The 22752-nt window shown below is 51.9% G+C and overlaps 2 protein-coding genes across 2 annotated transcripts in view; one reads left to right on the top strand and one right to left on the bottom strand.

Annotated features, from left to right (window-relative positions):
- Window positions 1–22752, top strand: part of LOC130890399 (cadherin-23) — a 275653-nt gene that overhangs the window by 240181 nt on the left and 12720 nt on the right. The window contains exons 23-28 of the mRNA XM_057794329.1: window positions 4555–4744; window positions 5072–5217; window positions 7425–7644; window positions 9147–9299; window positions 11063–11176; window positions 13929–14077. Coding sequence (XP_057650312.1) covers window positions 4555–4744; window positions 5072–5217; window positions 7425–7644; window positions 9147–9299; window positions 11063–11176; window positions 13929–14077 — 972 coding nt within the window. The remainder of the gene's footprint in view (window positions 1–4554; window positions 4745–5071; window positions 5218–7424; window positions 7645–9146; window positions 9300–11062; window positions 11177–13928; window positions 14078–22752) is intronic.
- Window positions 16690–17076, bottom strand: C19H10orf105 (chromosome 19 C10orf105 homolog). The gene has a single exon (XM_057794287.1). The coding sequence runs from the start codon at window positions 17074–17076 to the stop codon at window positions 16690–16692; it is 387 nt and encodes a 128-aa protein (XP_057650270.1).

The raw sequence follows: 22752 nt of genomic DNA, 5'->3' as shown, positions 1-22752 counted from the left end.
CTGAAGTGCCAAGGTCTCTCTGGACCAGGTGGAGAGGACGAAAAACTGGAGAGAAGGACAGGAGTATGGTCATCACCTGCCTAGTGCTTCCCCGTGAGCAAAATCACGTCCCCTCCCAGAGAATCGTACAGCAAGGCAGGGTGGGTGGTTTAGAATAAATGAATGGGTTTTCAAAGCTTGACTGCCCTGGCCACAGTTAGAAACCTCTAGCTGGGTTCTCGCATGGGTCTCTAGGGCTCTGGGTCTTGCTGGCACTCTCTGCTGCCACCTTGTGGGCACCCTGGTGCTAGCTTGAACTACCTCCTCGGAGTTCTCAATTTGGGATCCCAAGAGTTGCTGTGGACACCTGTCTGTCCTTGTGTTTCTGGGAAGTTCCCCCTGAAGGAAATTGAGAGGCAAGTGAGGGAAGGTAGCTCTAGGGGGGACTGCAGAAACCTTCAGTGAGCATGGGCTTTGTGTTACCCATGTCACCCTCGGCTCAGACTCGCCACTGGCTCCCATCTTACACAGTGTAAAAGCGAGGGCCAGGCTGGAGAGATACCTTGATGGTGAGAGTACCTGCTTTGTGAGCATGAGGACCCAAGTTCAAATCCCAATACTCATAAAAATCTGGGTGTGGCTTTATACTCACATGCCTGTAACCCCAGCATTGTGACAGCTAGATACAGAATTCAGGAGCTTGCTGGCCATCAGCCCAGCTCTAACTCCAGTGAAAAACCCCTGTCTTAGGGGAACGTGGCAGAGAGTGACAGAGCAGGGCAAATATCCTACACACAAGCACACACACGCACGCACACACACAAGTGTGTGCACACACACACACCTGGAGCCTACAGGACCGTTCATGGTTACCTTGAACAGACAGACAGACGTGTATGCCCCCAGACAGCATAACAGACACAGAGATGCAGCCCCAAGGTCCTCAGGAAGAAGAGAGTAAAATCAAAATTAAAAACTTGTTATATTAAATAGCTGCCAAATGTAATATGCAGCTTTTATAATTAAGAAATGTAGGGTTTGTAGACATTTAATTACATGGAAAGATGAATTCTAGGTTAGCTTCTCTAGAATTAAGAGTGTTCCAGACTTGGTAGAATACCCAGCAGTATATGAAGCCAAGAAATCAAGTGGCTTATATGTTATTCAAGTTGGTCATAGAAGAGTCATTGCAAGAGGAAATCACCATAGCAATTCTTTAAGTTTTGTACCCCTGAAACATACCTGTGGGTGCACAGCAATTTCTTTAGGAAGGCCCCAGGGCCTTGGGTCTCCTGCAGCCCAGGTGAGGCAGGCCTGTGGCTAGGCAGAAGAAAGGTGACTGTATGAGAAAATGGTTGACAAAGGGACCAGGTAGCATTAAGGAGGAGGTGATATCAGTGGGACTGGCCTGCCTTTTGACCTACCTCCTGACACCCACCACATGCATGCACATACATGTGCACACACATGCACTAACCAAAGCACACATACACGCATGCACATACATACTTCTGCATTCCCATAAGTGCACACACGCATGTGCACATGCACGTGCTCACACCCTGACCTTTCCGTTTCCTACACACTCACCTCTCCCTGGCTGAGCACTGGTACAGCCCCCTACAAGGCTCTGTTTCCTGACCTCTGCCACACCTGCCCCCTCTATCTGTCCCAACTTAACATGCCACTTCTGAGGAAGGCTAACTGTGCCCCGCCCCCTCAAATGGTTCCTTCTGAGAAGTTCCATAGTCCAGGTTTATCTGTTAAATTACCTGCTTATAAGGAAGACACTAGCTTAGTGGGTAACTGGGTAGGCTCTGGTACCAAAGAATCTGGGTTCTAATCCCAGCAATACCAGGTGTCAGCTCATCTTAAACAAGTGACTGTCCCTCTCTGTGTCCACTCCCATTACCTAGAACATGGGGCTAGTAAGAGACTCCACTTAAGAGTGCTGTGCACAGATCCTGTGGGATATGCGTTTGTGTTGTGTATGTGTGTGGCGTGTGTTCCTGTATGTGAGTGTGGGCATGCTGAGATCAGAGGACCACGCAGCTGTCAGACCTTGCATCTCACTTGGTTTGAGTCAGGGTCTCCTGTCATTCACACTGCATCCTCCAGGCTTTCCTGGCCCACGGGATTCCAGGGATCTCCTGTCTCCACATCCACCTTGCCCTGAGAGGGCTGGCATCACAAGCTTTGGCTTGCAGCGTTTATGTGGGTTTATCTGAGTATCTGAACTTGGGTCATCAGGCTTGAGTGGCGACTGCTCTGCCTGCCGGGCCATCACCCCAGCCCCCAGTGTCAGGTTGTGCTTAGTCAGGATGCCGGAAGCTCTAGGACCTGGCAGCTGGCACTCTCAGCAGTTGCCTCTCCCCGCAGTCTCCTGGTCAGGGTCACTGTGGGGTTTAGTGAGGCAGATCATAGCTAAGCAGTAGGTCTCAGATACTTGCAGTTTGCTGTGCCCAGCCACTGGGTTGGTGAGGTTTGCCTCATCCTCACTCACCCTCCAGCTCTGCACCTGGGCTGGTTCTTCCTCATCTGGAGAATCCATTGGTGGCCTGGGACTCTCCCAAGGGCCATTTAGCATAAGCACCAGCGCATGGCTCCAGAAGCCCAACTTGATAAAAACTAAGGATTTTTCAGAGTCCATGGCAGATGAACTTGTGCCCGTGTGTTCCTTTGCTCAGTGCCCTCGGAGCCAGCAGAGTGTGTGCCTCTCTGAGCCTCAGTATGCAAGACATGTGGGCTCCAGGGGTCTTCCCGATGCTTCTCTCATCTCCCCCTCCCCCGCAATGAGCTTGGGCCCCACTCTCCCGGTTGCCTCTATGGCCTCCTTCAAGGACCTGCTGATGGGCATTGATTTAGAGCCTTTCAACGCCCTCCAGCAAAATAAAGAAGAGAGAGAGAGAGAATTATTCCCCGTCAGGTGAGAGAAAAATGACGAGCATGGAATGGGAAATAAATGAGGGGAAGTGGCTGGAGCCCACGGGCTTTCCCGGTGGGAGCCTCCAGGCAGGGTCTTAGCCTCTGCCCTCTCCCAGGCCCCCCTACCCACCTTGTGACCAGAGAGTAGCTGAGAGGCCAAGGCCTGTGCCTATTCCCAATCAGGGCATGGGGCGGCCACCTGGGCATCCTCTGCAAGGGAGTATCTTCCTCACTATGAAACTGGCCTCACATTCTGATGTGGGTTGTTTTGGCTCCAAGTCTGGGGAATCCAAGGGAAAAGGGAAATGGGGATAAAGAGGCCTGTCCCTCCTGTAACTGTAGAGACACACACAAACACAAGGGACACTTGCTTTCCCTGTCCCTTGGCAACTCCATGCAGCCTGGCTTGGATTATGCCTGGAATGAACTGTCCCCTATTGTAAAACAGGATGGAGGGGCCCCATTATGGGGACTGGAGACAGGAGGCGGTATGGTCACAAGACAGTGAAAGAATCAAGGACAGGAAGGTGGGAACCCCTTTTCACCCCTCTGCTACTACAGGGCTGGGGAGAGTGCAGGGTAAAGTGAGTCTGGTATGAGATGCCCATGCTGAAGATCTCACTGGAAAAGGAATTGCCCTGTAAGCCTCTCTCCCTGGCTCCCAGAGATGGTGACATGTGGAGCCCCTGGCCAGATATCTATCTGTTCTGGTCTAGTGACCCCAGAGACACCTCGGCTGGGGATTAAGCCAGAGCGGGGACAAATTCTGCTGCCAGAGCATAAAAGCTCACACCAAGTGAGATGGAGGAGCTGACCAGCCCTGGCTGTCATTGCCCCCGTGTCGTGAAGTTAATGACATTGTCCTGATGCAGCCCCTGGAACTATAGCCATCCTTTCTTCCTCCCCACCCCGATTCCACCACAATCCTGTCCACCTCTGATGTCATCATGGTTCTGCAACACAGAGGGATGGTGGATTGAGGGATGAGAGCCACTGCTGTCTCAGGACTGTGGAAGACTCCCAGAGAGCTAACAAGGTTACCCCAAGGCTGGTGCTATGTGAACTTGAGTCTGGCTCGTGCATCTCTAGGCTATTTTTCCCTCCAAACTGGGACTCAGATAATGGCTCCCTGCCCAGGCCTTGGTGTCAAATCCTCCACCATCAGGAGTGCCGGAGGGAGAGAGAAAGGGCCTTGTGATAACAGACCCAGATTCCACAACTCAAATCCTCCCCAAAGCTCAACAAAGGTTTCCAGCCTTTCCCTGCTCCCAAACCTAGAACTTCTGATCCTCCTGCTTCCAACTCCTGAGTCCCAGGAAATCAGTAGGTACCACCATCATCAGGGTATGTGGTACTGAGAATGGAACCCAGTCAGGGCTGCGTACACACTAGGCAGGCACTCTACCGACTGAACCACATCCCCAGGCTCCCTCCCACTTTTATACATGGGGCAGCCAGACTTGAATAAGAAAGGGGCTTCCATATAGTTGGCTGATGGATGAAGATGCCAGAGAACCAAGATTTTGATACTGATGTATCTCATGCCCCTCCCCACTTCCTGTTCCTGTCAAGAGAGCCCACTTCCTGCTCCTGGACCTGGGCCAGGGACTTTGATGTAACTCAGTAAAAGGTCTGTTCCTTCCTGGGCAGGTGGTGGCTGTGGACCCAGATCTGGGGGAGAATGGCACCCTGGTATACAGCATCCAGCCCCCCAATAAGTTCTATAGTCTGAACAGCACCACAGGCAAGATTCGCACCACCCACGTCATGCTGGACCGCGAGAACCCCGACCCCGTGGAAGCTGAGCTCATGCGCAAGATCATTGTCTCTGTCACCGACTGTACGGACTCCTGCACCACCACCTCTGAGCTCCCCCATAGGCAGAGGCCCTTGACCTTTGGGGATGCCCCCATGGGTGGTCCTTAGGGGTCCTGGAGCCCACTCAGGAGGGTTATCTCACCACTAAGAATAAAATGGTGTATATATCCCAGATGTGACCCCCATGGCACCCTGCAGTAGGGAGGGGTTGGGAAGGGCCACATGGCTCAAACTCCTCCTTACAGGAACACCTGGGATGGGAGGGGGTCTGTATAAGCCTCCCTTTCTTCATCATTTTTCTCTTACACCCATCTTCCCATCCCTGCTTCCTTCCTCCTTGTCCTTCCAGGTGGCAGACCCCCTCTGAAGGCCACCAGCAGCGCTACGGTCTTTGTGAACCTCTTGGATCTCAATGACAATGACCCCACCTTCCAGAACCTGCCTTTTGTAGCTGAGGTTCTGGAGGGCACCCCAGCAGGGGTCTCTGTCTACCAAGTAAGTGTTACTCACTCACCTTGTCCCTGTGTGCTCCATGCTAAGCATTTTCATCAAGGCAAGGGATACCAATCAAGACCCCCAGCAGTATGTAAGCCAAGCAGCCTGGGACCACTGGTGCTGAGGTGGTCTGGGAGGCCCCTGGGGACAGAACCTTGAGCTACAACTGGAAGAACAGTCAGATTAGAGAGACAGAGGTACTGTGTCACAGACGAGGACCAGGAGCAGGATCAGGGGAACAGAAATCAGGAGGGTGGATAGAATTCTGGGGATCTGACTCAGAAAGTGCCCCAGCATTAGGGGGTCCGGGCTCAGACTCCAATGCTGCAAGATTCTAGAACAGACCATCAGACGTGTGGCTCAGCATACCTGTATAAGAGCCCCCTCCTCCTGTGAGCCCCCAAGTGGCTCTGCACAGAACCTAGAGTCCTCCCACTGGGAAGGAAGCTTTGAAAAGACTTCCCAACTCCCCACGGCCCAGGAGAAGTAGGGAGGCCCTGAAGACGCTGATTCAGAGGCTGTGATGTCCTACCAGGAACATCTTAGGAACTCTGCAAAAGCTTCAAGGTTAAGACTGTGGCCTTTCGAGCTGGGGTGGGGCCAGTGGAAGAGCACTTTCCTAACATGAGCGAGGCCCTGGGTTCCAACCCCAGGCCTCATAAGAAAGGTACTGAGTCCAAGCAATATGTGTGCACGCTCCAATTCTACCATTATTGCTGTGTGACCCAGAGGACATTCTTCAACCCCTCTGAGCCTCAGATTTTCTTGCTTGCGGGTTGGAATAGCTGTAAGCGCCTGCCTGGCTATGCTGAGGATATGCAGCAGGGAACCCACAGCAGCTATGGAGTTTGTTTTATGTGGTGTGGCTTATTCATGAGATAGTGGGATCACTTGTCCCCATTCTAAGAAGGCAGGGCTGTTTCTTAGGACACCAGAATACAAGACCTTGGCCATGCCTACTGGCTCTCTGTGCCTGCCCTCTAAAGGAGATTGATAAGGTGTTTGATCCCTGAAAAATGGGGACATTCTCCCAAGTTCCCTGCAGGGGGAGCCTCCACCTCCACCACAGCAGCTAATCCCCAAGGAGAAATCCCCAAACAGAGGTAGGAGCAAGAGAGTAACCAGTCTTGGAAGTGGGAGACAGGGGTGGCTTTAGGTTGGGAGGGAAAGAGAAGCCTCCTGGGCAGATTTTACAGGAGTCGCTCAGCACCACAGGAAGGGCTACAGGAACTGGGAAAATGTGACAGGGACACCTCAGACTCAGGAAGAGGTTCCTCCTACTTAAGCTGTGCCCCCCCCCCAACCCCTCCTAGGACCTCAACCAAGAAAGAACTCTGCTGAATGTGTATAAGGACTTTCTTCAGGGATTAGACCCAAATAAAGTCAAAGCTGAGCCCCCATCCTGTAAGGCATTCGAGAAGCGTGGCAAAACCTTGTTCATTCTTTGCACTAAATGGGGCCATCCATTGTCTTCCAACGGCAAGAGTCTTGCTCAAACCACAAAGTTCTTGTTTTCGCTATGGTCGTGTGCTTTTCTCCAAGTTCTCAGGTGTGATCCTGTGAAATTCTCAGTGTACTGAGGTCTTGTGCTGGGGAGCTCACTGACCAGGGCTGGAATTGCCAGTGAGAACCATGTGGGACCCTGGGAGGGGCTTTGCCTGGCTTAACCACAGATGAAGTATACAACAGGAAGTCATCATGTGGCTTTAGAGAAAAGTCCTGATGTCTTTTTACTCTTATCTCTGTTTTGACTCATAAAGCAGAGAGGGAACTGACTCTGGAGGCTGCAAAGCCAAGGCCCAGGAGATAAAAGGGTCTTTAGGCTGAGGGATACTGCCAGTCAGCATCACAAATTCTGGAGGATGAGGAAAGGCTCTGGACCGTGGCAAGATGGATCCCAGGCCCTGCTGGAGGCCTGGAAGGGCTTACCAAAAGGATAGCAAGTCTTGAAGGGCCAAACTTGGGGGCATGGATCTGGTCCTAGCAAATCCTTCCACCCTGGTCTCACTTGGTGCATTTGCACTGGAGATAATCTGAGAAGGTTCCAGTCCTGACATCCTGCCCAGGGGACAGTGGCCAGCCCGAGGTTCACAGGGGAGCAAGTGTGTTTGATGAACTGAGCTCTGGTTGGTAGGAAAGGAGAAGTTACTCCCAGGAAAGCATTCAGCCTGGCATCACCACCTCATGTAACTTCTCCTTCCCCCCAGGTGGTGGCCGTCGATCTGGACGAGGGCCTGAATGGGCTGGTGGCCTATCGCATGCAGGTGGGCTTGCCCCGCATGGACTTTGTCATCAACAGCACCAGTGGTGTGGTCACGACCACAGCGGAGTTGGACCGTGAACGTATCGCCGAGTACCAGCTGCGGGTGGTGGCCAGCGACGCAGGCACACCTACCAAGAGCTCCACCAGCACGCTCACCATCCTCGGTAAGTAAGGGATGCCTCCTGCTAGGAGCTGGGTTTGGGACAGTACCATCACTTGCTGGTAAGCCCTACACTAGCCATAGGGTACCTGCTCCAGTGGGAAGCCAAACAGCCCCATCCTGATTGACTCTACTATGTTCAAGATGCTAGTTGAGCTTTGTCCCTACCTGACCACTGCCTCAAAGCCCAGAACCCCACCAAGGCCTCCATCCCTCCTAGTTTCCCATCACAACATCTATAGAGAGGGCCAAAGCTGACCCTGGGGCCCCAGGGTTCCCAGCAGACTGTCATCTTCAGAAAGCCGGTGTTTTCTCCGAGGTAAAGGAGACTCATTCTGTGGGCATGGAACCATAGTACTTCTCATGGAAGGGTATGGTTATGGTGGGAAGAAGTTAGCTAGGAGCCTCCACTCCCAGATTCTTCACCCCTTGGGGCTAAGTGCCATTGTGCTCACCCTATATGAAGGAATACAATCTCCCATCTGCAAAAGTCTTTAGCTCTGAGAAAGATGGAGACATTGACAGAGTGCAAGTGGATTCGGGAAGGACCTGAGGAAGTAGGAGCAGGACTTAGCCTGGCCTGGCCCTCCTGGTCCTCCACCCAGAGGATACAGGGAAGCAGACAGGTGGCTGACCTAACGCGGACACGCAGCCTGGTCCTCCTCAATGGAGACAGGAACTGTGAGCATCTCGGAGTCAGCTGCTTGCTTGTCTGTGGATACAAGACTCCCTAGTAGATACCGGGAGCCAGTTCGGGGACCCATTTCCTCACCAAATAATCAATAGGAAGTGTACCCTCTTTTCAAAGAGGACCCCCCCTCAAAGAACCTCTCTTCTAAGCTCAGCAAATCCACAGATAGTGACAATGGTCTGTCACTTCTCCTGGTGACACCACAGAGAACAGAGGAGTCGTCTCACTTGTAAGGGTCACCCTAAACCCCATATGCTCAGGAAAGTGGGGGCTCGTGTGAAAAGCTAGTCATACAAACATTTAAGGGAAAATCAATTTTTAGGAAGGAAACCCCTCAGAGCCGGCTTCTTGCCCTGGGATCCCTTTCGTAAACTGGGGTAGCTCTCTCCAAGTCCACAGCCCCTCCCCTCTATCACTGTGCAACAGCAGAGAAGTTATTCAGCTGCTCTGAGCTCCTGTCCTCCCATGTACACTGTGGCTGGTGATGCCTACCTTAGAATGATGCCATGGGGGTGGCTGTGGACCGAGTGAGAAACCGTTAGTGTCACTGTAATTATTATTATTGCAGTTGTTGTTGTTAAGGACATACTGGCCTTATCATACCTATATCGTAGTCAGGGATGGTGTGTGTGCCAGTTCCACTCAGCTTGGACCTTTCCAGCTCAGCCACCATACAGGACCCCTGGGTTCATAACCAGACAGCATTGACACAGATGTCACCTGGATTCTGTGACCCCCTTGGAAGTCCTTTGCTGCAAGGTCCTGGGCGTCCACAGGAGTAGCCAGGCCTAGCCTATTGTCTCTTCTGCTTGCAGTGTTGGACGTGAACGATGAGACGCCCACCTTCTTCCCTGCTGTTTACAATGTGTCCGTGTCTGAGGACGTCCCCCGCGAGTTCCGTGTGGTCTGGCTGAACTGCACAGACAATGACGTGGGCCTCAATGCAGAGCTCAGCTATTTCATCACAGGTAGTTCCCCTGCTGCCCCGCCCTCCTGACAGGGACCCGGACCAGGTGGGGACAGAAGCGTGAAAAGGGGGCATGGACCTCTACCCTCATGCCTCCCCCAAGGACTCGCTCCTGGTTCTCAGGGAGCTTCAAGACTGAAGGTGTAGAGGGGAGGGGGTAGGCAGAGGGGACAGTGTTGACTGGGGTGAGAAGGCAGACACTGCAGGAATGTGGCTTCATCTTTCCCTGAGAACGCCTATCTGTTGAGAGGTAGATGGTTGCAAACTCCCTAAATGGATTAGTTTGGGCTGGAACATGTTCAGCAGCTACCACCATGTTGTGGCTAAAGCCAATGAGGTCCTGGCCTGGCTCTCTGGGGAAAGTGAACCTGCCGCAGTAGTGGAACATGTTGGGTACGGTAAAGATGCTCCATGGTCGTCATCTCATGAGCTAGAACCGTTTTTCAGCTCTTCTAATGCATGGCCCACCTGACAGGCCCTAGGATGCAGGGCAGGTGGGAAGAGCCCTCCCCATCCCTCAGCCCTCCCCTAACCACCTTCTTTGTGCTTTTGAGCTGTCTGGGTCCCTGTCACATATATACGACACCTGTGCACACGAACCCGAACACATGCGCAGTGGACACACTACCCTCCCTGATACCTCACCCCAGCATTACGGGATTCCGGGCTTACATGTCATTTTACATGTCATTCATGGCTTCCTGTAGCCACAGTGACTGACTTTTCAGCCCCTAGGCTCTCCCTCCCAGGCCTTTCTCTCCTTCTTACTCATGCTCACCTCCTAGCCCAAAGATGGTTCCTGGAAGCCACAGTTAGCGAGACTCCCACATGGTACCAATCTAGAAGTTCTGCTGCTATCACTTAACTGGCGCTTTACTCCCTGCCCCGTGCAGAACTAGATTCTGTCCATTGCAGAAGACATGTTAGACTGTGAGGATTCTGAAAGCTGACTTTCAGCGCTTTCCCTCAGGTGCAAACCATATAAAGGGAAAGATTTCTCAGGAGCGGCAAAGTGACCTGTTCCTGCTCACTGGCCTTGAGCCCTTCTCGATCTCCAATCTCTGAAACCAACTGAGCCTCCCCGCTTGTTCCAGGCACAGTGCAACAGCCCCCTCTGCTGTCTAGAGTGCTACACTACAGTCAGCTCACTCTGGCTGCTTCTCTCTCACTGGTCCCAGAGAGCCCTCCCCTGACTCTACCCACAAGGGGACCACCATCCAGGGAGGGACACCAAGCCTCTCCTGTCTCCCATCCACCTGCCCCTCTGTTCCATTCCAGTCCTCCATGAGTCCCTGCCCAGAGAGCTGTAGTCCTTAACACCTCTCTATCCCCAAAGATGAGGGTCCTGGGAGATACCCAACCCCCACCCCAAAGTCAGTCCTTGGCCACATGTAAAAGCCCTTACCCAAGTCAGCTGCTCAGTCTCCTTTGAAAGAAAGGCTAGGGCAATATGGGCAGGACCCAAGCTCCAGAGCTAACATTCAGGAAGAAGCCAGGACAGGGCACAAAACCTCCCTCAGATCAAATGGAGGTTAGATGAACTGGTCCATAATTGGAGTACCTGGTACACTGTAGTGCACAACAGATGTTGAACAACTTAGGCTTCCAGTCATTTAGACTGCACCCTTTACCTGTAAGAGGTTAATAGCATCCTTTGAAGGATCCTGTGCAGGTCCCCAGTTAGGGAGAGAGTCACGATGCCTCCCTTTGTCCCATATAGAGCTCTGCTGCCCGTCTTAAATCTTCCTTCACTTCTGCCTGCAGGGGGAAATGTGGACGGGAAGTTCAGTGTAGGCTACCGGGATGCTGTGGTGAGAACAGTCGTCGGCCTGGACCGTGAGACCACTGCTTCTTACACGCTCGTGCTGGAGGCCATCGGTAAGAGTTAGCTGCCCTGCATATTGTCTGTACCGTTGTCCTAGGCAGAGCTCACATTGGGGAACCAGGCTGGGAGCCCAAACTCTGCCTTCAGGCCAGTGAAGAAAGGCCTACCACACTCATAGTATTACTGGGCACTGTGGGGTGGGTGGTTGTCGTCCTGTGCTCCCAAGTCCTAAGAAGGGTAAGGCCACATGCAGGCCACTAAGTAGACTCATTGCTGCTATGCCAGAACAATGCAGAAGGGTAGACAGGTGACATATGAGCTTCGTGCATCCATGTTTGATGGCACATACCTGTGATCCTAGCACAGAAGGAGGTGTGGACAGAAGGATCAAGAGTTCAAAACCATTCCCAACAGCGCAGCAAGTTTGAGACCAGCCTAGGCTACATAAGACTTTTCTTAAACAACCAAACATTAAAATAAATGGGCAGTGACTGGTCGGAACTAGGGGGCAACACTGGACCTTGGTCTCCCTGCCTTGGTTGTTCTGCCCCTGTGTATTAATTGTGTCATTCAATGAACCATCGTGGCCATTCATGACAGCCACCCCAGTTCAACATCCTCCAAGATTCAAATATAGCAGTAGAGAAGCCTTCTCACAGCTTCAGCCTTTAGCTAGCTGTGATTAGTTCCATCAGATCTGTGCTGGTTTCTGGGCACCTCATTGTGGCTAGGGAAGTGAGGTGCCCAGTTATGCCTGTAAGTTGTTCATCTCTAGTACTACAGACAGGGTGATGGGGCGGGGAGGATATCCCCCCGGGAGGGTATCCCACCTGAGATCTCAACAGCAAGGGGGGCAGTCAGGTGTAGTCTTCCCTGGAAAGGGCAGGGTGTGCTGCTAGGCAGACAAGAGAGCCATAATGTGTGTGTGTACATGCATGCATGTCTGTGCGTATGTGTCTGTGTGTGTCTCTGTGTGTGCACATGCATGTGTGCATGTCTCTGTGTGTGTTTGTGCATGTGAATGTGGGGGGGGCTTGCATGCATATGTGTCCCCCAGTACATGCTAGTCACCTGCCCAAGGTCTAGCAGACTCTGGAAGGAAAGGCTATAATCAGATAGGGAAGAAAGATGGGGAGATCTGAATCTTGAGTTAAAAACTTTGCCTTTGCTCCTAATAAGTAGGAAGTCCCTGAGGGTTCTGGAGGGGAGATGGATATGGGGAGAGTTGTGTTCCCCCCTCCCAGTGGCTCTTGGTCCTCCCAGGAGCCCCCTCTATAGTGTTTGTGGAGAGCACCGGGGAGCAGGAGTGAGCTATGTCCCACCCAGCTCAGCCAGGCCCTGCTCTGCTCTCTACCCATCCTGGGTGCAGCCTGGGAGCATAGTGACTTTTGGAGGGCCATCACCACACTGGATCCAGCCTTGGCTTGAGCTGGCAGAAGCATGGGGCTCTGGTCCCATCACCCATGAAGGTTTCCTAGCTCAACATCTTCAGCTAAGGCAGGGCCTTTGAGATGAGAGGGAGGAACCTAGAAGAGTAAAAGGGACCACCCTGTGGTCAATGACCCATACCCCAGCATGTACTCAACTAGAAGGAAAAACCAGGTCACCATCAGTCCTCAACCAACCATACTCCCCTGCTTCCCCCCTGGGCTGAGTGTCCTGGTGGGGACATATAGCTCTGGGACAGGAGTGTCATCTTCTGGGGAGGACATTCAGAAGGTTTCCCAGGTGGGGCCATGACCCCTGTGTCACTGCTCTCCACCCTGGCTGGCTCCTGCAGAGTCCCAACATACCTTAGGCTTGAGAGCTAAGCTCATCCTGTAGGCCTGCTGGCCTGGCCAGCCCGATGTTTAATAAGGAACAATAATGCTTAGTGAGGAATATTTTTTTTTTAAAGCCTTTATTCCAAAGTTCGGATATTCAGTCTCTTTTGAGGAATCAGAAGCCCGGTGTCCCTGGGCCCACATTTTGCCCATCATCTGTGACTGGAGCAGCAAACACCGGCCCTTGAGGTGGCTGACCCAGTGTCTTACCCTATTCCCTTGCCCCTCACTGCACCCTGACTTGAACAGCAGGCAGCATCGTGTCTCCTCATCTGTGTGGGTCCCAGGCTTAATGGGACAAATCAACGCAACTGTGGTGACTTAAAAGAACACAGATGTGGTGTCTCTGGTTTCAGAAGTTCAAAATCAAGGTGTTGGCAGAGCCGCAGTCCCTCCACAGAATCCTTCCTTGCTCTTCATGTCTGGTGGCCATAGGGTTCCTTGGCTTGTGGCCCCATCTTCACCTGACTTTCTCTTTGTTGGTGGTTATGTTTTGAGAGAGGCGGCACTCAAATGACTGGTCTCTCACAATTCCCCGGCCTGGGCTTCCCATTAGGGATGACAGGTACCCACTGTGTCTTCCAAGGATACCTAATCGCTGGGTAAATGGATAACGGGACTGGCCTCCCTTCAAGATCCCTGGCATAATAACATTTCCAAAAGTCCCTTTTATGACATGACCGGTGTGTATAGGTTCCTGGAAATCTGACCATTCATCCCATCTTCTTCAGAGCCTTGCTTAGCTCCTCTGTGCATTGGGAGAGAGAATCCTGCCGACTTCCCCAGGCTGTGGTGGGAACTGAATGAGCCAGAGAAGTTTATCTGTGACATGGCATTAGGTCGTCCCTGGGTATTGTTAAGTGTTGCTGGTCGTCTGGAAGGGCGATGAGCCACTACCCCTTGAGGCTGGTGTAGGTCGGTGTAACTCTGGTTGATGGCCTGGAGTATCAGGCTTTTAATGCCTGTTCTTCACCTCCCGCAGACAATGGCCCTGTAGGCAAGCGACGCACAGGTACGGCCACCGTGTTTGTCACCGTTCTGGATGTGAATGACAACCGGCCCATCTTTCTGCAAAGCAGCTATGAAGCCAGCGTCCCAGAAGATATCCCAGAGGGTCACAGCATCGTGCAGGTAGGTGGCAGACTGGGGCCAGACTATGCTCAGCCCTGAGGGCACAGGCTCAGGAGCATCATGTCATAAGCAGTAGGGACAGCAGGGGTCCAGGGTAGCCTGAAAGTAGCTTGCACTTCAAGAAAAGGAATGCATGGTTACTTCTCCTTTCTGTGTGAGCTGAGGACAGGGCCCTGGCTCGTCTTAGCTTCCCCCAGAGCCTTTCAGAGCATCTGGGAGGGGAAAGTAACTCTTTCCTGGAAAGGACTCAAGGAGAGAGAGCCAGGGCTCAACAAGGCCAGACAGAGAGGCTTTCACAGTGTCTTGGCCAGGCTCCCCTCTTGGAAGAAAGCAGGCAAAAGAAGACAGCGCTCCTTGGCCCAGAGTAGGAGTAACAGCTAAGAGGCCCAGAGGGAGTTGACCCTGAAAATGATGCGTGTGTGCACGTGCATGTGTGCGTGTGTGTATGTGTGTGTTTGTGTGAGATGCGCATGTGCATCACACACACATACATGTATACACATAGGGGGTTGTTATTTAGTTACTGGGGGAAGAACAGGGACTGAATGACCCACTTCATCAACCTCAGTGTTTTCCACACAATCCAAGAGTAAGCCAAACTCAACAAAGATGTGCCTGCTGCTATGGCCCATTCCTTAGCTCAGGAAGGAGGGAAGAGAGGGGGCAGGAGAGTGCCTACCTCCCTGTGGGGGAACTGGGGATGGTCAAGAAAGGAGCAGAAAGTTGACTTCAATAGAGTCTAGAAAGGCCAGAGACATGTAAGAATCTAGCAGCTGGCTCCCAGAGAGAGGGAGAAAATGGGTCCTCACCCAGTCCCTGGCCTCAGCTAAGAAAAAACCAGAATCCCCACCCAGGAAGCAATGGAACACCACCCTAACTTAGTACCTGCTATCTCCATCTCATAGGCACCCCAGAACCTGTAACCCACCCAACATAGAGCATAGCAGTCCACGGGGGAATCTAGCCTAAGATGCTTCAGGTGGGGTAAAGAGGCAAGGGGGTGCTCAAAGTCCTTTGGGGAGAAGCTAGATTGCTTCCTGGTCCTGAAATCCTTGATTCTATGTATGTAAGACTTGGGTTTGCGTCCTGGAGTCCCTGAGTGACGGGGCTACTCTAGTCTATCCACTTCTCAGATGTTCGGGGTCTCAGGACACTTTCCCAGGCCGTAGAAGTGCCCTACAAAGGTACCCCCACCTTGTCATAAGGATGCAGGAGGAAGGCACAGTGACCTCACCTCCATAGTATGCTTGGAGAGCCACCTTCCTTTAGGGATATCACAGGGGACATTAGGCCATTGGTGTGGGGCAGGCTCACACCAGATACCTACCGCCTTAGGGATGCAGTGGGTGCTGGGACATGATGTTGCTCCCTGCAGTTCCCAGGCTTGTAGGAAAGGAGACAGACAAGACTGTGCATGCTGCTGGCCTCCCTAAGACAGATGAGAGACCGGAGGAGCTCCAGACGGAAGGGCAGTTCTATTGCAAAACAAAGAAGGCTTCACAATGCAGGTGCCAGTAAAGCTTCAACCATAGACAGGGAAGACAGATCGTTCAGTCGCCTTAGGTGTCTGGTCAGGGTGAGGCTAGAAAGATAAATTGTAGCTACTGCCTAGATCCTGCTGCACACTGTAGAATGGATACATCCAGTGGGCAAGGGAAACCAGTGGGGGCTTTGGATCTGGAGAACGGCAAAACCAGCACTTAGTCCTTGGGAATATTGAGTGACTTCACTCTGGGTCATCATAGCGGGGCGGGGAGCAGCCCTGTGATGGGGTCCTTCCAGTACTGGCAGTGGCCAGCTTCCTGCCGCGGTGACACAGCCTCCACCTAGCCTTGAACAACAGCCTCTTTTTTGTTTATTTGTCTGACTTGTTTTGATTTCATTTGAATCAGAATTTTATGTCATAGCCAGGCTGTCATGAACAATCCTCTGCCTCGGCCTGTTGCATACTGGGAGTACAAGTGTGAACTACCGCACTTGGCATATAGGAAACTTCTTCTGCGGGCTGACATCTTCAAGTCCTCCTAGTCTGTCCTGACAGGAGGCCACAAAGGGGGTTCCCAGACTCATGATTTGACACTTGCCAGTCCCCTAGCTGGCAACTAACCAGATCCACAAGAAGGGGCGGGAAGGTCAAGAAACGGATCCCTGGGTTGCTTTCCCTGGGGTATTAAGTTAGCACAAATACAAGCTAGTGTAGACCCAGGATAGGCAAATATCCCACTTGGTTGAGGTATCTGGGCCTTTTAGCAGCTGCTCTCAGCTGGGTCTTCAGAAGTTAGGCAAGCTTTCTGGCGGAGCAGGGGATGCTATCCCTGGGATCAGTAGATACCTAGCTTCCAAAAGGGGTTGCTGCGGTATCCCCAAGTTGTACTTCAGTGCCGTAGAGTAAAGGTCTAAAGACTTGTGGGTATTTTGGGCCAAGGGTCTGTTAACAAGCAGAAGCAGAGGCCATCAGAGTCTCCTGGAAAGGACATGGGCTGGACACACAGGGAAACACCCGGGTGATATAGGGATCTAGGGTATCATTGTCCTACAGCCTACAATGCCAGGCTCCATGAGAGGCAGCCATCAGAGGTCTTGGGTTAGCCTGTATGTAGATGGTCACTGTATCACATCTCAGTGGCTTCAGTGAAGTCACAGTCACCTCGCTGGTCATCAAGGCCTGGCAGAGGACACTGCTGGGTAGCAGGCCTGCCTCGCCGGAAGCTGTGCAGAGATCGGCGTAGTGAGCCCAGGCGCTTCCAGAGCCGGAGCCTGGGCTCGCTGGGGCTCCCTGGGTGATGTGGCATGTATTCCCGGGCCCCTTGATGGCCAGGGTCCAGCGCAGTGGGCTTGCACAGCATCATGAATAGCAGGCAAGAGGCCAACAGCAGAAAAATGCAGGCCAGGGCGATAAGAACCGGTACAGGGTCGGCAGCCTGGGTGTAAGTCCCAAAAGTGGCCGGAGTCGTAAGGAAGGTTGGAGGGCTGGGAAGGCTGGAGCCCCCTGTGCTCATGGTGCCTGTAAGGGCAGGACAGAGAATCAGGGCAAAGCAACTGCATCCCAGGCAGGCGCAGGAGAGACTCACCTGGAGCACACCAATAAGGACTGAGCAGTTGGTCATACTCTCATGATCTTCTTGTCACAGTTAGTACAGCAAGGCCCAGAGAGGCACAGTTAGTACAGCTGATTAGTGATAGGGCTGGGTCTTGAACTGGGGGCTTCTATCTGCTATACCCCTGCTGCACAGCCATAAAGAGCATAGTGTATTGAAAGCTTTCTGGCATTTTATAATCAGTTCTTGGAAATTACCATACAGACTTAAGCCAAAAAACACAAATCTAAGCCCAACTCTATCTGTAAGCCACTTTACGGATCAAGAACAAGTCAGAGTGTAAGATGCTGTGGTAAGGGCTGGTGGGGACCCTCGCAATGGCCTAAGGCCAAGGCTGTAGACCAGGGGCCCACACATGTGTTTTGGTGGTTGCTTGGTGTGTTTTTAATTTATCTGCGACTATTTTTTAAAATGAGATAATGAGATTTCCAAATCAAGAGTAATAGTGCACGCCTGTAACCCCAGCACTCTGGGAAGGGGGAAAGAATAGGAGTTCAAGGCCAGATTTGAAACCACCTTGAGCTATGTGAGACAGATAGATAGATGGATAGATGGATAGATGGATGCGTGGATGGATAGATGCATGGATGGATGGATAGATAGATAGATAGATAGATAGATAGATAGATAGATAGATAGATAGATAGATAGATAGATGAGTGCCTCGCTTCTCTTTCCATGTCATAATCTCACTAGTGGCTTCTCTGATGTCCCCTTTACAGAAGTCACCGGCCCCAGCTGGCCACACTCCCTCTTGCCTACCACATATCTATTCCACCTGCCTGGATCCATGAGTACTTCTGTTGCTACTTACTGAGTCAGCCTAACCTGCTTCCAGTGAAACCAAGGCTCAGCATGAGAGGCCAAACCCAAGGCCACATAGGCAAGCAAACAGGAGAAAGAGCAGATGTTCTGACTCCTGGTCCTGTGCCTGTCCCCTACTAGACTCTCAACCCTCTCTGAGTCACTCAGACACAGTTGGGAAATATAAACCCAAAGACTGAGAGAGTGTAGCCAGAAACCTGCTCTGTGACATCTTTCACCTTCTAGACATTTCCATTATCCCTTCAGGGGATCCATCCTCTGTGGGGAATGCCACAGACTGTCCTCATAAACAAAGGACCGGGCTAAACTGGATGACTAGTAGCTGGTAATAATAATTCCAGAGCCTTGGCACGGGTAATGCATGGTCACAGAAGCTAGATAGGCAATTCCAAAAAGGGCCCTAGCTGACCCCCACAGCCTGGGTTGGCCCTTGGGGACATAGTAATTTTTGCCAGGCTCTTCAGGCTTCCCAACTGAGGCAAGAAAAAAGTTTTTTAGTTTTTTTTTTTTTTTTTTTTTAAGGCAAACATCCCTGCTATTTAAATATTGGCAGCTAATTTGAAGTTGTCTGAAGCACAGAAGAAAGACAGGTATTACAAAATGCCAGATAAATTTGATTCCAAAAGTTTTTAAATCAGTTTTTAAATACTGGATGTGCTCCCAGGCCAATCAAAGCACACACATGGCCTCCATCCAGCTGACAGGCCAGCGGCTACGCCTTTTGCATTGCACAACCCGGTAGAGAAAAATCCAAAGATCCAAACAGAACTCTGATCTTAGAGCCTCACCTGAGGCAGATGGAGGGCGCTTCCTCCTTCCCACGTTACCTGGTCTCTCCCTCAGGCTCTGGCACCAAAAACCAGGACCACAGGGGAGGCTCGGTTATGCCGAAGTCCTGCCTTCACCAGGGAATCACAGAGCATGGCCACCCTGGCCACTTAGCCCCTAAGCCCTTGTCCCACACGGGCACTCACCAGCAACTCCGGGACCTAACTCCTAGCTCCTGGGCACAGCTGACTGAGGGCACCCGGTACTCTCCACCCACCTACCTCCCATCTCTTACCCCAACCCCTCCCATCCCTTGAAGCTTCCCCAAGCTGGAAATTCTGATGCTTGTCTAACTGCTCAGGGCCTCCACTCTTCAGGCCTTGGGCCTGGAAAGCCCTCTGAGTGGACAGCATCTACGGATCAGCCCTTCCTGGAGTCAGCTGGAGTAGGGATGGGGCATACCCACTGCCACCCCCGTGGAAAGAAACTAGCAGTCTCTTGGCTCTCAGCACTTGGCTCCAGTAAGGAAAGGGCAGTCCCAGCTGAGAAAGGCCTCCATCCTACTAGCACAGAACCCAGAGAAGCCGTGAGGGCCTCTTCTGCCTCAGCATCTGAACCACCCTCGTGGTAGTCCGTGACTCTGAGGTGCTCGAGGCAACCCTGGTTGCTGGTTTCCCTGCTGCCAGCCAGCAAGAACAGCTGATTCTAGAGGACTTGAAGCCCAAGCATGGAGCCCCCTAAGCCCAAGCATGGAGCCCCTTTCCACTGGAGCTCTCCACTGAATGCACCTCTCCACAAGCCCTGCCTAGAACTGTCTTACTTCCCTTAGAATCCCGCAGAGAAAGCGTGACCTTGGCTTAGTCATTTCCCTCTACTGGGCCTTATTTCCTTTCTTGGAGCAATTGAAGGACTCCCCAAATCTGAGCACCCCTTCATGTCCTCCCAATTTCCCAATAAAGGTCTTCCCTACTTCTTTCCTTGGCTTTCTCTACAGTCCCTCGTCACTGGCCTCAGGCCTACCCTTGGAGGTCTGTATTCTCAGTGGCAAGGTCGTTCAGCTATCCCAGGAGGTCCAAGGTGTACTAGCCGACTGTATCATCCGCCTGCAACAGGGCAGGCTTTCTCCCCGTTTCTCCAGCTGAGCCTGGTTTTGTTGAGAGAATCCTGGCGTGCCTAGGGGAGGGGACAACTGGGAGGTAGGGATGGCAACTGTGTGGGAAGAAGGAGAGGGGAGCCCTCCTGTGTGGCTCGCTCCAGCCTGTCTCCTTGGAGCCTTCTCACGTGTACAACCGCTAATGACAGCAGGGGGTAGGTTTAACCGCCTCATGGGCCTGGGGCTCCCACCATCCCCCTTGGAAATTTGAATGGTATGGTCGACTATTCAATGCCTGCCAGCCCCCAGGTTACCAGGGAGAGGGTCTGTTAGCAGAGAGACAGCAGAAGGAGTGATGGGCCGGGAACCTTGCCCCCCAAGACCTCCCCTGCAGGGTCCCTAGGCTCTGTCTTTCCTGGATTCTCAGAGGATTGTCCCTTTTAAGATGTCGGGCTGCAGAAGTGAGGGCAAGGATCATTTTTCAAATTTCAAAATGCTGAACCGAGGGACGGCCAAGGACAGGCCATTTACAGTTTGAGTGGAGTACCGGTCTCTCGCCAACCCTCCCCCACAACCCTCCTTTCTTCCAAGAATCCCAAACCTCCCTGGCAACCAGCTGCCCGCTTAGGGGGCCCAAGTTTTGTGCAGCTTGTCTACCAGAGGCTTGTATACATGGTAGCAGTCACAGCTACATCTAAGGCCTGTAGCCCTCACTACAAAATAAAGCCTTGTCTCCCTCCCCTGAAGTGGACAAGAGCCTTCCAGTATACTATGAAACACCGAGAGAGCCTTGGTGACCCAACATGGCCCCTCCCAACAGGTGGCAAGTGACTCTGGGGGCCCAGGAGCTTGCGGCAAACCCAGCTTCTGGCTTCCTTGCTGCCAGCCAGCCAAGAACAGCTGGTGCTGGAGGAATTACTCCTGAAGCCCAAGCTCCAGTTAGCCAATGAGTTAGTGCTGGGTAGGAACCCAGTGTCTCCCTAATGAAAGGACAAGAGCCCTTGCTACATGAAAACGGGGCCCCCGGTCTCTGCCGACTTGATCTTTGCAAGGAGAACCCCCCCTCAGTTCTCCTTTCTCGAAGTGTGTCCAATGAGTGAGGATAGGAAAGTTTGCAGTACAGCTTTTGAGTGCCAAAGCAGACTCAAAAACAGTTGCGTCATCAAAAAGCTCACCCCAGCATGGATGATGACTACCAAAGATGTAGTTTCCTGCCTAATTTTTCAGCAGCTCCACCCAAGAGTCTTTTCGGTAATTACTGTCCACTGTAAAAAAAAAAAAAAAAAAAAAAAAAAAAGTTTTCCTGCTCAAGGCTAGCAGCAGCAGTAATCTGTGAAATATAAATGCCTGGAAGGCGATTTGACAAGAACATCACATCCGTTGAACAGAACAACAGCTATGGCCTTGCTGTGAAGCCCTATGATCTTCCCAGCCATGAGGTTTTGCCCTGATTTATAGTACCAAATATGAGTGCTGTCTTGTAACCTGGGCCTTAAATCCAATAGAAAAGCACCTCTAACAGCCGTGCCACTATTATTCCAGAGGGCACATTTTGGCCTGGCCTGTAGCCCATATAGAGTTCATATCGATAAGATTGTGACCTTTCTCTTAACAGCCTCCATGGTGCCTTCCAGCTCTATAGAAGTCAGGCAAAGGGGAGGGAGCTCCCAGCTCTGCTCTAGCTTGCCGCCTTCCACCGAAGTGTGCAGTATCTCCAACAATAAGAATTTCCCACCTAACGTGGGTATCCAACCAACAGCAGTCACAAGATCCTCCCATGTGGAGGATCTCGGGGACCTCCCTGCGCTCATGCACTGGGATAATTCATCAATAACCTTATGACTTCTGGGCATTCCCATTTCCACCCGTGTGGTATAGCTTTATACAGACTATTTTGCTGCTGTTTTTACTGTTATTCCAGATGCTTTTCCAAATCTGTAAGACTCTCAGAATTGGTATTCTGCAATGAGACTTTTTCATAGAGCTGGGTATGATCTCTGGAGACCTATGGCTGTCCACTATAAACAAGCACCCGTGGCTGTGTGGTGCAGCAGTGAGGGGCACACCAAAAAAAAAAAAAAGTTAGCAAGGTCCAATGCGTCATGGGAAGATTTTGTCACTATTGTCAATTGTTTCCTAAAAAAAAAAAAAAAAAAAAAACAATTTTAGGCACCACATCGTGGGTGGGGGCTGTACCCTGTCTGTCCCTCCAGAAGGCACAATCATTCTCCATAAACCACCCTAGGGCCTCATCTTGGGGCACTGCCATGGGGTTGCCATGTATTTTCCTGCCCATGATGGCCTTGGTAAGGATAGCTTGGGCCTCTTGGCTGAACGGGCAGTGAGGGTGAATGAGGTCCATGTTGCCATCTGCCATGCCTGCTAGATGACTGACTCTCTGGTCAGTATCAGTACCACGGCCGCTGTCCATTGGCAACATCTGGTTACTAAAAGGGCCCCCAATCTCCATGAGGTTTTTGATATAGAATCTCCTTCTACAGTCCAGGCTAGCCTAGTACTTGCTACATAGACCAGGCTAGACAGTCCTCCGGGTCTTGCATGCTATACTGGAATTACAGGCATATGCCACCACTCCAGCCCAGTGTCCTTTCTTGAAGGGGGAAATGTGCACAGCTTATTCTGATAGCCGCCCATTCATTGGACAGTCTTATCTTCTTCAACTATTTCACTCTGCCATTTGCTCCTCTCCCATGAAGCCTCTAGAAGCTCTCAGACGCAGCATCTGCCCTTCTGTTGCTCCCTTCCCTGGTTCATTTGGCTCAACACAAATCTTTGCACATTTGCTCTTTGGGTGACCTGGAGATAGCCTTCCGGCCCTCTGTCATCCCCTTATCTTTGCTTTAATGCCTTACAGAGCCAGTTTACATGTT

Source organism: Chionomys nivalis, chromosome 19 (assembly GCF_950005125.1).
Source record: "Chionomys nivalis chromosome 19, mChiNiv1.1, whole genome shotgun sequence".
Classification (NCBI taxonomy): Eukaryota; Metazoa; Chordata; class Mammalia; order Rodentia; family Cricetidae; genus Chionomys; species Chionomys nivalis.
This window is presented reverse-complemented; position numbering and strand designations above follow the sequence as displayed.